This window comes from Euleptes europaea, chromosome 2, assembly GCF_029931775.1.
Source record: "Euleptes europaea isolate rEulEur1 chromosome 2, rEulEur1.hap1, whole genome shotgun sequence".
NCBI classification, from domain to species: Eukaryota; Metazoa; Chordata; class Lepidosauria; order Squamata; family Sphaerodactylidae; genus Euleptes; species Euleptes europaea.
The window spans coordinates 58,412,405-58,427,605 of record NC_079313.1 but is presented as its reverse complement, the minus strand read 5'-3'; the positions used below and the strand labels follow the sequence as shown (position 1 = coordinate 58,427,605).

The following is a 15,201-nucleotide window of genomic DNA, read 5'->3' as shown; positions in this document are numbered from 1 at the left end:
CTGAAAAAAGTTATTTAAGAGTCCCAATAAACTGTGATGAGGAGAATCCAGACAACTTTAATCGACAACTCTTTCTGCTGTTATAATTCATCTTGCAATTATAATTCATCTTGCAGTAATATTTGCTTTTTAAAAAACTCTTTGGATTACTTGTTGTTTGGATTCCTGCCTTGCTGCTTGGTACATAGAGCTCTGCCTACCCCTTCAAGAAGTGGAAGCTATAGTGTTTTTACTTTCCCTCTCGAGTGAAGAAACTAACTTGCATTGAATCTGTCATCCTGGAATGACTATCTCTGGTGGGCTGTTAGTATTATGTATTGACATTGAGTACTAGATACCATTTTGACTGCTTGAACTTTGCTACTTTCATTCCCCATTCAGATGTTTGTATTGTTCCCTTGAACACACTTTATTTCTGGATGTTGTTGTAGCCGGATTTCAGTGGTCCTTCCAAGTTTGTAGCTGCTCCTCACTACTCCTTTAGGCATGATCGGAGGGAGCCTTTAAGCCTCTGGTTCCCAACTGGGGATCCGTGGACCCCCAGGGGTCCGCGAGAACTAAATTAAGGTCCGCGAAACATAGTTATAAACCCATAATAAATTAATATTTTCAATTAAAAGTTCTCTATTATAAAAATATATTCAAATATTATTCTAAGTTTAATGTTTAACTAACAGTTATGATTAAAGTTTATTTTCAAATTCTCGGAATTTTTATTTTGAACCTTGGGGTCCCTGCACCGAAAAAAAAAGTCCTAGTGATCCCTGGTCAAAAAAAGGTTGGGAACCACTGCTTTAAGCAGTGTGGAACTTAAGTAAGCAGCTCCTTAGAGTTGGGGTGGAGAGATGGTAGAAGCTTTGCTTAGGCTATTTTAGTGTGGATTTGAACTGGAAAGTGGGCCACATTCACATACTGATGAGTGTCTTGAATACTTACAGCAACAAGGTATTTATGTTGCTGCCCCCCCAATGATTCAGGAAAACATCAATAGCAGCGGGAACACATTGAAAAGATGTTTCCATGGTATTATTCAAATAAGATGGACACCTGCCACCATAAACTGCTAAACCTGTTGAGAGGTACCTTCAGTCAAGCTTCATGGTAGCAATCAGCTGCTCCAGCAATAAGCTAGTGAGGCCTAAGTATGTTTCACAGAATATTAGAAATATCTTTGATCCTCTGAACACCTCTTGCTCTATTAGTGGGCAAAATATAATAAAGAGGCAGCCATTTTAAAATTGAAAATAAAATATAATTACAGCAGCCATTCTATGTACATGTATTTTGGAACAGCATCCATTTATCACAGAGGGAACAATGACTGAAAAGGACTGTAAGAAAATAGCTTATTATACCAACAGCTGTAGCCCTAAATCAATCCACTCAACTACTTCTCCCCCAAGATAATCCTAACCCCATCAGTTTAGCTCCACAAACATGACAGTGAGGCCTAAGGTTGCCAACCTCCAGGTACTAGCTGGAGATCTCCTGCTATTACAATTGATCTCCAGCTGATAAAAGATCAGTTCACCGGGAGAAAATGGCCGCTTTGGCAATTGGACTCTATGGCTCTGGAAGTCCCTCCCTAAACCCCACCCTCCTCAGGCTCCGCCTCAAAAACCTCCCGCAGGTGGCAAAGAGGGACCTGGCAACACTAGTGAGGCCTGATGCACACAATTCATAAGCAGGAGAGCCTTAGGAAGTCAGTATTGGGATGATTCCCAGTGGGTCGCTGTGTTAGTCTGCCTGCAGTAGTAGAAAAGAGCAAGAGTCCAGTAGCACCTTAAAGACTAACAAAAATATTTTCTGGCAGGGTAGGAGCTTTCGTGAGCCACAGCTCACTTCTTCAGATACCTGAAGAAGTGAGCTGTGGCTCACGAAAGCTCCTACCCTGCCAGAAAATATTTTTGTTAGTCTTTAAGGTGCTACTGGACTCTTGCTCTTTTCTAGTATTGGCATGGTTTGAGACATTCAAAATGTAAGCGTGTTTCTTGAATACTCTCCCAAATTAAAAACAGCAACAAATACTTGCATGTAAAAGCAAATCATCAGCATAACAATCCAGCACACTAAAAACCAATTTTTGCTCTCCCTCCTCCCCATGTCCTTATAGGAAGGTTTAGCTTTTTTAAAAACATAAAGATTTTTTAAAAATGTGATTCCCCCGCTTCCCGACGCAATGCGAGCGATCTAGCCCACGCTGCAGCCTCGCCCAGCTTTTACGGTCGCGTTCCGTTGGTCCGGCGCCGCTCTGCAGCGCGAGCACTTCTCCGGGCACCCACCGACCGTTCTGCCCTCCCCTTCCGGTCAGCCGGGCTCCAGATGTCCAATCCTCGCTTCCGGGAGGCGGCGCGTGAAGTGGGTGGGCGTGAGTGTGTGAGGGAGGGAGGGCAAACCCCGACCTTCTGCTCAGGCGGGAGGAGAGCGAGACGCGTCATGGTCGCGTTGAGAGTCGCCCGGGTGAGGAGAGGCCACTTTGCGTGGCAGATAGGGGGCGAGTTCGGGGTGAGAAGGGACGGAGAGCGGCCTTGCGGCTTCAGGAGGGCCTCCAGTGGAAGGGCGGCGCTTTTCGGTGGTGCGCGTGTGGAGCGGGTCTCCCCCCCCCCGAAAGGACACGTAGCAGAAAGACTCGCGCCTGATAGCTCGTCTCGTAAAGCAACGAGACAAGTCGTTGTGTGTGTGTGGGGGGGGTAGTATGGGTTTTAGTGGGAAGGAGGAGGTGTCCCTAGTAGCTCGATGAAGAGTCACGGTCGTGTGATCACAGAGAAACTGGTACGCACGATAAAAATCATACGAGAAGCTCAAAACCCAAAGCCGTGTGATGCTTTTTGGCACATGCAAGGCGGCTGATGTTCTCGGGAGAGGCCACTGTTCTATTGTCACCATTCCTAGCATATTTTTCTCCTGCCCGATAAGATCATGGTTTTTGCCTTCCCCATTTGTACCCTTATAAATACCCTGTAAGGTAGTTCATGACTCAATAAAGGAAGCCACAGCCTTCAATTTGCAGGATCTGAGCAAGGCTGTCAAAGACAGGACATTTTGGAGGACTTTCATTCATAGGGTCGCCATGAGTCGGGAGCGACTTGACGGCACTTAGCACACACAAGGTAGTTCAGGCTGGGAAGATGTGAGTGCTCCAAGGTCACTGTTCACAGCAGCTGTAGATCTGAGCACAGGAATCTTCTATCCTAATCCAGCATTCTTTTTTTTATATATATATATAATTTTTTAAAAATTTTATAACAAAACAAACTAATACAATAATAATAATATAAAGAAAATTAAAAAAAAATACAAAAGAATATCTATATATACTTATTAATACATTCCTGGTTACAAAATCATAAAGTTCAAAAAGATACCCCTTCGACCCTCCACCCACCTTAAAAAGTGGCCCATCACCCGACTTCCGAAGAAGTGTCTAAAAATTATTGTCGAAGGCTTTCACGGTCAGAGTTCATTGGTTCTCGTAGGTTATCCGGGCTGTGTAACCGTGGTCTTGGTCTACCAAGACCACGGTTACTCATCCCGGATAACCTACGAGAACCAAGTGTGTAAGCAGTTTTAAAAATATCTATTAACAGTAAAATATAAAAGTATTAAAACTGGTTTCTATAACTCACTAATTAAAATAGTAAAATCCATTTTTGTCAGTTTATCCCAATATGTGACGGCCTTTGCCCAAGTTTTTTTAAATTCTTCCATATCTTTTCCATATAGGAATTCCGTTAATTTGGCCATCCTCATATACATCCATAGTTTCCCTAATCCAGCATTCTAACCAGGGGTCCACAATGTGGTGGTGCCTGCCAAGTGTTTTTAGAAACTGGGTGGGGGCCTTTTGGTTTTTTTTTTTTTTTTTTTGCCAACAATGCTTCTGATTGGCCACTGGAGATTTGATTGGCTGGGCAAATTTTTACAAATGCTACTTGGGCAGCAGCTGCCACCACAGCACAAGGATTTTCACGGTATGACTGAATGTAAACATGGGAAACAATGTTGTAGCTGGTTTCGCCTCCTGCAGAAGCCGTTTTGTGGCAGCCGTTCGGTGGCTGTGCCCACAAGGTAAGGTAAAGGTCCCCTGTGCAAGCACCAGGTCATTGCTGACTCATGGGGTGACGTCACATCCCAACATTTCCTAGGCAGACTTTGTTTAAGGGGTGCTTTGCCAGTGCCTGTCCCAGTCATCTTCCCTTTACCCCCAGCAAGCTGGGTACTCATTTTACCGACCTCGGAAGGATGGAAGGCTGAGTCAACCTTGACCCAGCTACCTGAAACCAACTTCCTTGGGATTGAACTCAGGTCGTGAGCAGAGCTTTTGACTGCAGTACTGCAGCTTACCACTCTGTGCCACGGGGCTCTTATGTGCCCACAAGGCTGTGTATAAAATCCAAAGGTGCCTGCAGGCTTAAAAAGGCTGGGAAACCCATGTTCTAACCACTATATGGCTAACCACTATATGTTCTAACCACTATATGTTCTAACCACTATATGGCTAGTGTGTGTTCCATTATTGCTCTACCAGTTGTGCTGTTGTGAAATCCTAAACATATTCCCTTGCAGAGAAAAGTCTGAAAGTGAGAACAAGCTACATTCTAAAAATATATATAAATACACATTTTAAAATATTTTTCCAAGGCCACCTTTCCAAAACTTGCCAAAGAAGTTAAACAGGGTTGCACGTATGTGGTTATTGGCATTCCCCTATTGGCTAAAACTTATATTCAATCCTACGGGTCTAGTGCCCTTGATTTTTGCCCACAGATGTCATTCAGCCTAGCTAACGGCAGTTCAGGGGAAACTCCAGGAGCACAGCCTTTCCCAACAAGTTCTTTTGTGCCAATGCCCCCCCCCCAAAAGCAAACGTAATGATCAAACGGCTTTGGGACCATGCCTTACAATCTGACGGCACAGATACAGAAATATCCAGTTATTTCGCAGCACCTCAAATATTTTAGACCAGCAGATTATCTTAGGTCTCTCAAGGTCCCCAAATATCAGATACTTTTTACACTTTAATACTCTACCTTCAGCCTTTCCAGAAGGCGGATATCATCGTGTCCTGCTTTTTCAGTGACTCTGTCCATGTAATACAGGGGAAGTAAAGTCCATTGAGCAAGTTTTGTTGCACTGATAATGATATCCGACATCAGTATATTGCTCCAGTTTTATCAATCATACCAGGAAGATCTGAACAATGTTATGTCTCTTCTTGCTGATTATTTCCAGGAGATACGGTAACTTATAAAGTTTCTAAATTTTGCAACCCAGACAAGCAGGTTGTGAAAGCGGCTAAGTCTTAGTGACATTGCCTGTTTGTCCTCCTCTTAACTGATGTATATTACATTGTATATAATTTAATAGCTATGGGCAGCATTCCATCAGCAACCTACTCACTTTTTGTTTCTCAGTGCTCACACAGGATCTTTGTGTTATTTATTTAATGTATTAACATTACACCCAGTTCAGGGTTTTGTTTGGTTCTAATCCTATAAATGTTTATGCATAACCGATATTTCCAATGGCATTATTTGGGGGGATCTGCTTCCCTTCCCTTCAGTGTATGGCACAAAAGTTTGCTTTTCTAAAAAAGAATTCAAGGAATGAAAGTGTAAGATATCAGGAGTTACCGCTGGTGACTGAATTCCTATTGGGTTGTTGCACCCTCTATCATCTATAGTAATTGTGATCACAACTTGATAAGCACTTCAAGACAAAAGATTCTTTCAATAACTTTGATAGTACGTGTTGTTAACCAAAGTATCACAGTCTTTTAGTTAATATATATGGAGTGTGTTTGCAGTCAAGGCTTATGCAAGCCTTATCTTGTATCTGCTTCAGAAACTTCAGTACTTTTGGATGTTTTTTGCTTGGTAGACTTTGTTCTTCTCTGTTGGCTAGTCTATTAATTAGAAGCTAGTAGCTCATTTAACAATACTGTTCTTAAATTAAGTTTGTAGCTTTGTTGATTTTCTTATTTTAGTACTTTATTTACCAGAAATGAAGATGGCTTTGAATGTAACTTTTAAAACTCAATGTGGGGGTTTTGTTAAGCCCCAAACCCTAAGTAAAAGTGTATGTCTCTAGTCTTGTTGCTTTAAGCAGATATGTTTGCTTACATTGCTCTTTTTCTTTTTTCTCCCTGTTCTACAATCCCAGCCCAACTGCATTATTTTGTTGTACTAGGAATCTTTGTTGTTAGATCAATACGTTACCACATTTTGTAACCCATTTACTGATTGACTGATGTTATCATACTGATTGACTGAAAAGGTTTTTTTCAATCATATTGGTCATCTGCCTTGAGTCCCAGTGAGAAAGGCGGACGATAAATAGTAATAATAATGCCCAAACAGATACTCTCCTGTACAGAGATGTTCAACATAACTATGTCATGATTGGAAAAAAAACTTGAGTTTGCTTATAGTTGTAGTACAGCAAAAGGGAAGCACCCAGGATAAGCACAATACAACATGGAAGGACAAACTTATCAATAAAAATGTGTTTCAGGCAAAAAATAGCTCTTCAACAGAGGCATTATTTGTATTTAGAAGCATACGGCCTTGTAATATGAATAGTCCTGAAATCCTGTTGTTCTCACACTAAAACACCAGCCACTTCTGATCCAAAAGACGTTGAGTTCTTTGTTAAATAACCTTCTCTATAGTCATCCACATACATTTGTATCCATGTGTGTGTATATGCTGCACTTTCTAATTAAATTTGGAAAGTGTATCGGAGGCCTCTGCCACATGTATTCATTTTTTAAAAAAAATTAAAATTACAGGTGATACGAAGCACTGCTACATGTGGTTGGAGAGCACGGTCTAGCCAAGCTACTGCAGCATCATCAAGAATCAAACCTGCAGCTGGATTTAGTTTTGGTAAGTACCGGAAAATATTCCATACAGTTTGATATTAAGTCATGTAGGAAATTTCTCCAATAAATTTAAAGGAAGTTCTCTGAATTAGTGTCTTGAGTAAATTATGCCAGAAATTCATTAATGGCTTTCCCTTCTAAATGCTGCCAATGCGGGGAGCAGGGTTGCTTCTGATTGCAGGAGTACACGGCACACGAGCTGGGGGCATTGTATCTACCCATACAAATTGTCCCATCTGAATTCCCTCCCCCAAGCTCATGTTTGCTCTGTGGGAGAAAAAAATATACAAGGCATGATACAAAGCTGGAGTAAATGGCAGTTGGAGGGGAAGGGATTTAGCTTGAGGTGGGGGAAGCACTGGCAGGGGTGGGAAAGGGTTCAGCGTTCCTAAGCCATGCACCACTTTTCCATTAAATTAGCAGTGTCTCTGTGTTTGTCTTTGGACTTTTTTTTTTTAACGCGGTGTAACTAATGCAGTCAAAGAAGTGGTTGCATGTTAGATGAGACTGAGGATTTAGTAAACGTATGCAGCATTGTCAGGGGCCTGGGATAAGCCCTGGCCTCCTTTCATCCATTAATTCATTAAAATTATTATAGATAAGGAAAAAGCAGCATAAAAACGTTTTGTATAACGTTTTGAAGAAGGTTAATACCAAAACTCGTTCATATGCCCTTGTCAAAGTTGGACTTGTCTTCAAAGGCTTAAAATATGAAGTACCTGATATGCAGTTGTCTCCACTTATAGATCTGCTTTTGTCAGAGACAAATGACAAAGTGAACCTTTGCAAGTAAACAAAAGGCCACTATTTCTCATTCACTTGGTCTAGAATTCCTCTGTCCTCTATTTCTATAATTGTGGTTTTCTTTCAACTGGTGGTACTTCATGCCCCGCTACGTATTTTGCTCTTTTTTTTTGCTTTCCTGCATCCTGGTCAGTGGAAGTACTAATAATGCAGTTTTAGAAAAGTGTTTGAGATTTGTTTCTGCTTGAGACTAAATTAGAAATTCTGACTGTGTTCTTTGAAGACCAGGTTACAGATATGCTGTAGGCTTTCCATTTAAATGTCGTGTTTTGTAGAACTGACTGAAGAACAGAAAGAATTTCAGGCTACAGCTCGTAAATTTGCTAGAGAGGAAATCGTCCCTGTTGCTGCTCATTATGACAGAACTGGAGAGGTAGGCTTGCCATGTATATCTTGTTTAACGTTCTGTGTTTTATTGAGGCTTACTTAGTGAAGCCAGACATAAAATATTTTCTCCCTCTTCTCCGTCTAGTATCCTGTTCCCCTCATAAAAAGGGCATGGGAGCTTGGTTTAATAAATTCACATATACCAGAGAGTTGTGGTGAGTAAACTGTCCTTTAAGCTATAAAACAGATTACCGGTAGATAGAAGAATGCTTTTATAGGAGACAAAGACACAATGGATTTTATAATAAAATGTTTTCTGAAATTTAGGGCAGGAATAATAGCTAACTGACTGATATAAAATAAAGTCTAATGTATTGACATTCTAATGAAAATAACAGTGCTGTCAAACAGTTGAGGCCAGTTCCTTGCTTGTACCTGTGTTGTTTGAGTTTTCTATTGTGTGCTTGAAGACTGGCAGATGAGTGTGAGAACAGACTCAATAGAAAAGGATTGTGGAGACTTATGATAAATTTCTGTTGTACTGAATCTGTGGTAGCCGTTCACACAAGCAAATTATCATGATGCAGCCATCCCTTGATGAATATGCAAATGCGAATAGGCCCCAATGTAATTGAGCTGCTTGAGTTATTCTAAATATAAATATGCCAATATCAAAGCATATTTGTGGTTTTTAAGTGGATATACAGAATAAGTTGAATAGGATAGAGCAAAAGTAGGAACTCACAAGGACATGTGGGAGGCATCTTATTTCCCCCACTCCCACTATTTCCTCTTTTCCTTTCCTAAAAGCCACCATAGCCACTCCCCTTTTCTTGCTTCCTTCTCTCCTTCTAGGTTTTTATCCTCCAGGTGGGGGACTGGAGATCTCCTAGAATCACAACAGATCTCCCAACTACAGAAATCAGTTCCCCCTTAGGGTTGCCATCTCCAAGTCAGGAAATTCCTGGAGATTTGGGGGTGGAGCCTTGGGAGGGTGAAGTTTAGGGAGGATGGCAGCCTCAGCAGGATATAATGCCATAGAGTCCATCCTCCAAAGCAGCCATTTTCTCCAGGTTGACCTGATGGCTGTCATCTGGAGAGCAGTTGTAATTCCAGGTGATCTCTAGCTAGAGGTTGGCAACCCTAATTTCCCTGGAGGAAATGTCTGCTTTGGGTGATGGAGTCTATGGCATTATACCCCTGTGATGTCCCTCCCCTTCTTAAACCCCACCCTCCCCAGGTATTTCCTAACCTGGAGTTGGCAACCCTATCTCATTCCCACCCAACAGCCAATTTACCTTTATCTGTCTTAAGGTTTCCCCTCCCCCAGCAGCCTCTTATCTAGGGAAACTATGGCCCAGTTGTGTAATGCTGGCTACTGGGCGAGGCCCACTTTCATGGTAAGGTAAGGAACCTTTAAGGACTTGTGGGGTGACACCTCACTTTCCCCTGTATTTCCCTCCCCACATTATTTCCACTTTCCGCCCTACTGGCAACACCCATATCTTCCCTGCTTCATTCTCACCTTCTCAGCCATTCACCAGCCTACCTTTTTATCTGCCTCCCATCTCCCAGCTATATTTATTATTTTATACCCCACCTTTCTCCACAGTGAGGACAAAAGCAGCTTACATTATTCTCCTCTCCTTTTTAATGCTCACAACAACCCTGTGAGGTATGTTATGCTGAAAGTACAAGACTAACCTAAAATCACCCAGTGAGCTTCCACACAAAGATGGGGATTCGAACCTGGGTCTCCCAGATCCTACTCTGAAGTTCTAACAGCTAAACCACACACCACGTTTCATAGGGTGATTGCTGTTGAACAGTAGCAAGCAGCCAGGCCTAGTTGAATTATGCAAATCAGGTGGTATCAAGTCACCTAGAGGTTGCTGCCAGGCCTACACAGGACCTGGAGATCTCCCAGAATTACAACTGATTTCCAGGCTACAGAGATCTGTCTCCCTGGAGAAAATTGCGGAAAGGACCCTTCTCCCTCCCCCTGCCTTTTAATCAGTGAAACCCAGACTGGAATGCTGTGGTTGCCTTGCCCAGCAATAGCCGCAGAGGGAATCCATTTGTTAAAGCTACAGGTGCAACTTTTATCATTGTGAGTGTTTTTTTTTAAAAAAACAACAACAACAACAACCCAGTGATAGTTTTTTTAACTTTCAGATTTTTTTTGCAAATCTGGGGCGTTTTTCAGGTTTATAGAAAGAATTTTCTTGCCTGTTCTCAGCTCCAGTCACCGAATTTAAGTATCCTCAGATTTGGCCATCTTCGCTGTTAGAATATAAGATTAACAGTGCAATCCTATGCAGAGGTACGCCAGTGTAAACTCACCGAATCTGCATAGGATTACACTGAAAGTGTACTTTTTTAAGGCTTACCTCTCTTTTTTTGGTTGTTAATGCTTTATCATAGGTGGTCTTGGCCTTGGCATCTTTGATGCCTGCCTTATTACTGAAGAATTGGCTTATGGGTGCACAGGGGTTCAAACTGCTATTGAAGCAAATTCCTTGGGTGTAAGTATTTTCTTCTTTACTTAATAATGCTTAGTTTAAAAACTAAATCCTTATATACTAAACGAATAAAACATTTCTTGTAGCAAATGCCAGTCATCATTGCAGGAAATGAGCAGCAGCAGAAGAAATATCTGGGGAGAATGACTGAGGAACCCATTATGTGTGTGAGTGTTTTCACTATGTGTGCAATTTTATGTTGCTAACTGGAGAAAATCTTGGCCCTTAGTTTTTGTTCAGTTTTCAAAACAACAACAAAAGCCCAAGCTTTTCTTCATGGGAAACCCCTTAATAACCTTGGTTGCCCTCTTCAGCATTTTTTTCCAGCTCTACATTTTTTCCCTTCATGCTGTCTGCTACAATCCCAAGATATTTTTCCCTCTCAGTCCTTCCCAGTTCAGACCTCATCAGCATGTAAAAAGTAAGGATTTTTTTGTTGACACATTTGCAGCACATTCCTGAAAGGAATGCCTGCGCCGGTTTTAGGAGGCAACTCAGCAGCGTTTTGGCACTCTACTCGGTGCCAAAAACCCATGCAACCCTGGCGCATCTTTGTAAAAACAAAAAGGGGCGTTCCCGAGCCGAAACGGAAACTAACTAACATCGGCATTGCCCCCCGCCCGGCACCAGAATGCCTCCCGGCTTGCCGCCACGGCCTGTGCCGGCATACAGAGGCCGGCGGGAGGCTGTGGCGGTGTCCGGGCCCAGCGCTGCTGCGGCCGGGGTCTGGCAGCCGGGCCTGCACGCCGGCGCTGGGGCCACTCACACCGGTGTGCGCCTTCCAGCTGCTGGTGGTGTGGACCCCTGCGCCGGCAGAGGCCGGCGAAGGTCTCCTAAGGCCTTTCAGCCCAAATTTCAGGAATGGGCTGTTAGAACTAAAATATTATGGGCCAGAAAATTTACTGCTTAAGCAAACAGTAAACATGGTGTTGTAAGAGCCCCTCCAAACCGTAATCATTTAATTCCCTTTTGTGTCATCTTAAAATTTAGGGTTTTTATACAAACCCAGTAGTCACACTTACTTTAATGTAGAGCGCCTGTCAGTACACTGAAAGGAATGGGCACATACATGGACTCCCTTTACTGAAATGAGTACCAAACCTTTTCCACTGTTCCTGGGAACCATTTCTTGTGTTGTGTCCTCATGTTTCCAGATTTTTAGCTATCACAAGTAGTCGACAAAATCAACGGTGCATTTATTTGTAGTATTATTTGTAGTACACTTTCTTTGATTCTTCAAAATACATATTTTTTTCCTCCTAGGCCTACTGTGTAACTGAACCTGGAGCAGGCTCTGATGTAGCAGGTTTGAAAACAAAAGCTGAAAAGAAGGGAGATGAATATATAATTAACGGGCAAAAAATGTGGATCACCAATGGTGGCAAGGCTAACTGGTATAGTATCTATAACTAATCTGGCATTACTTTCCACATTGCATGTTAAAATAGTAAAAGCCAGTTCTCAACACACTGTTCAGGGTACTGCTAAAAATAGTTGGGCTCCTTTATTTAAAATGCTTAGTAAGTGTACGTTAGCAATTAAAAGTTTACTGTATGCATTTGTTGGCATGAAAAATAAACTAACTTGCTCTTGTTTCTCTGTTTGTATTAAGGTATTTTTTATTAGCTCGTACCCTTCTTGATCCTAAAGCTCCTACAAGCAAGGCTTTTACTGGATTTATTGTGGAAGCAGATAGCCCAGGAGTACAAATTGGAAGAAAGGTGGAGATTAGATGCATACATATTTGAATCTTGGTTCCAGTAACAGGAGTTAGCACTTATTGATATGTCATAAAGGAAACCATGTCCAATTTTATTTTGTGAATCTGAGATATAGCGGTTCAAAATTTGATGTAATAGCTATCTAACAGCCCATTCCTAAGCAGGGCTGAAAGTTGTTAGGAGGCGTGCAAGTGGCCGTCCTGGCGCCCATGCCACTTGTGCTAGCAAGACGGGCGCCCGCATTGAGCCGCTCACGTCAGCATCCTTGCGCTTCCACAGAATGCGGCCCTGGGATGCCGGCTCAACCTCCTGCTGGCATCCTGATGGCGCACCTCTGTGCACTGGCATCCCAGGGGGCGTTCCCGTGGCGTTCTGGGGGCAGAGCTGCCTTTAGGCAGCTTCCTAACCCCCCTTCAGGCCAGGAACGCCCCCTTTGCCCTTTTAGGTGGTGTAGCCCCGTGGAACCCCATGGAGCGGTTCCACGGGGCTCGCAGGTAAGGGCAAAGTGCTGGCTTCAGTGGGGAGGGGGCCGAATCCCCCTTTGGAGGAGGCATGGCTGTGCTGCCTCCAGCCACCGGCTCAGCCCTCCCCTTCAGGAATGGGCTGTTAAAGTGATGTTCTTGAGAATAAGCACTGAGGCCCTCAAATACTGATTCTGCTTGCCCCCTTACAGTTCTATCTGACACTCTTCTTTCTTTTAGAAAGTCCTTAGCAAATTTATTTGGAAGTAAAGACAATGAAATCGATTCCCTCACAATTACAGTCACAAGGTACAACTGTTAGAATTGCTATGAAAATACATAAACTTCCAAAGCCATATTTTCTTCTTTACTTATGTATTTATAGCCCTATGCGTAAACTAGTATTGTGTGGATACAACTTACTTTTTTCCAGCATGATTAATGCAGACTGGCCCTCTTAGATTTACACTGTCAGTTGAGCTGTTGTTGTCTTAATAGCTAACTGCATCTTTCATTTTTCAGGAGCTTAATATGGGTCAACGGTGCTCAGATACAAGAGGGATTGTTTTTGAGGACGTGAGAGTGCCTAAAGAGAATGTACTAATTAGTGAAGGAGCTGGCTTTAAAATTGCCATGGGAGCATTTGATAAAACTAGGCCTCCAGTAAGTATCTAAATCGTGAGATTTTCTAAAAATTTAATTGTAGAGTTCTATATTTATTATGCCTACCATTAAATCCATAGGTAGCAGCTGGCGCTGTAGGTCTAGCACAGAGAGCTTTGGAGGAAGCTACAAAATACGCTATGGAAAGAAAAACCTTTGGGAAGGTACTCGCAGAGGTATGTGAATCTCTAGTCATTTATATAATGTGGTTTCCTGCTTGTGTGTTAAGGATACCTTTTATACAAAGTGCTTGTAGACTTCAGACTTGTGATTTGGCATGTTGGAAATCCAAATGCATGTGAAAATGAAATGTATACTAGAAAGCTTAAATCAGAGGAGTTCTGGCTGATGTCCCAACCCATTGCCCTTCTGTTTTACAATATACAAAAGATACCACTGTATGTTTTGATGTATGATAAAGTGCTTTCTGTCCTTTCACATTCTGTATCATACATAGAAGTCAACTTGTCAGTGTTTACCTTTGTTCTTCATCATTCATAGCACCAAGTAGTGTCCTTCATGTTGGCTGAAATGGCAATGAAAGTGGAACTTGCTCGCCTGGCTTACCAAAGGGCTGCATGGGAGGTAGATGCTGGTCGCAGAAATACTTATTATGCATCTATAGCAAAGGGATATGCTGGAGACATTGCAAATCAAGTAGCTTCTGATGCTGTCCAGATCTTCGGAGGAAATGGATACAACAGTGAATATCCAGTAGAAAAGCTAATGAGAGATGCCAAAATATATCAAGTAAGTCATCCATGTGTACACTACTTTAGAGGTCACCCTGGACCAGTACAACAAAATAGCAACCTTTACATGGATTGATCCTAACCATCTTTACTTGGGAGCCTATCGTACTGATTTTAATAGGAATTATTCCCAAGCAATTATGCTTAATGTATTAGCCATGCTGCATGGTGCATATCAACTTAAAAGACAATCCCAGACAGTTGAGCAGTAGTACATACTTCCAATAAAGAGTGCTTAGACTGCTGCAATAGTCATCTAGAAGTCCACTGAATCTACAAAGTAGTATTTAAAAATATTTCTTCTATAATATGCAAATAATTTGCATCAATTTTAAATATATCCATGTACCTCCCTGTTTAGTACAAATACTTTCGTATCTTTATATATATACACACACACACACACACACACACACATATTTTAAAATCATCACAACAGGTAGCAATTCCAATCCCAATCGCCACAGCCTATGCTATGTTCTTTTGTAACCCGATGGAAATACTTGCTAAAATTCAAAGAATTGCGCAACTTGTTCCAGTGGAGAATGTTGGACATGTGTTTCTTGAACAGCAGCCAACCACTAAGCAAACACATTGCAAATCAGGAATGAGTTTTTAAAAAATGTTGTCATATGCCATTTGGATCTACTGTTCGAAGGAATTAATATGGCACAATAAAATTGTAGTTTCAGTGATAAAACTACTTATCCCCGTTATATGTCTACAGCACATAAGTTGTTCACTGACATTTAACATAGTTGCACAAAAATGCATTTCATACATACTGTTTATAATCATATAGTTCTTTCCTTCCAGATATATGAAGGAACTGCTCAGATTCAAAGGCTGATTATAGCTCGTGAACACCTTCTCAAGTTTAAGGCCTGAGAGAAGACTGAAATGGTGTCGACATCACTAAAACAACAAAGGGCTTTGGTTCCTGGCATGCATTAATCCAAATCCACAAGTGATTGTATCTTTGTCAGCTATGCCATCTTTGATATTGGAAGAGGAAGATATGTAGAAACGGTTAAAAAAAAGCATGACCTTAGAAGCAGTAGGGATTTT

General features: G+C 41.9%; 1 protein-coding gene across 1 annotated transcript; it reads left to right on the top strand.

Annotated features, from left to right (window-relative positions):
* The first annotated feature begins 2,436 nt into the window (after window positions 1-2,436).
* On the top strand, window positions 2,437-15,131 carry ACADM (acyl-CoA dehydrogenase medium chain). The gene is made up of 12 exons (XM_056843983.1): window positions 2,437-2,460; window positions 6,791-6,887; window positions 7,963-8,060; window positions 8,160-8,229; window positions 10,439-10,539; window positions 10,623-10,703; window positions 11,800-11,930; window positions 12,149-12,257; window positions 13,241-13,381; window positions 13,462-13,557; window positions 13,883-14,131; window positions 14,950-15,131. Exons 1-12 carry the CDS (start codon window positions 2,437-2,439, stop codon window positions 15,019-15,021), a joined length of 1,269 nt encoding a protein of 422 aa, XP_056699961.1. The 3' UTR covers window positions 15,022-15,131.
* Window positions 15,132-15,201: the final 70 nt, after the last annotated feature.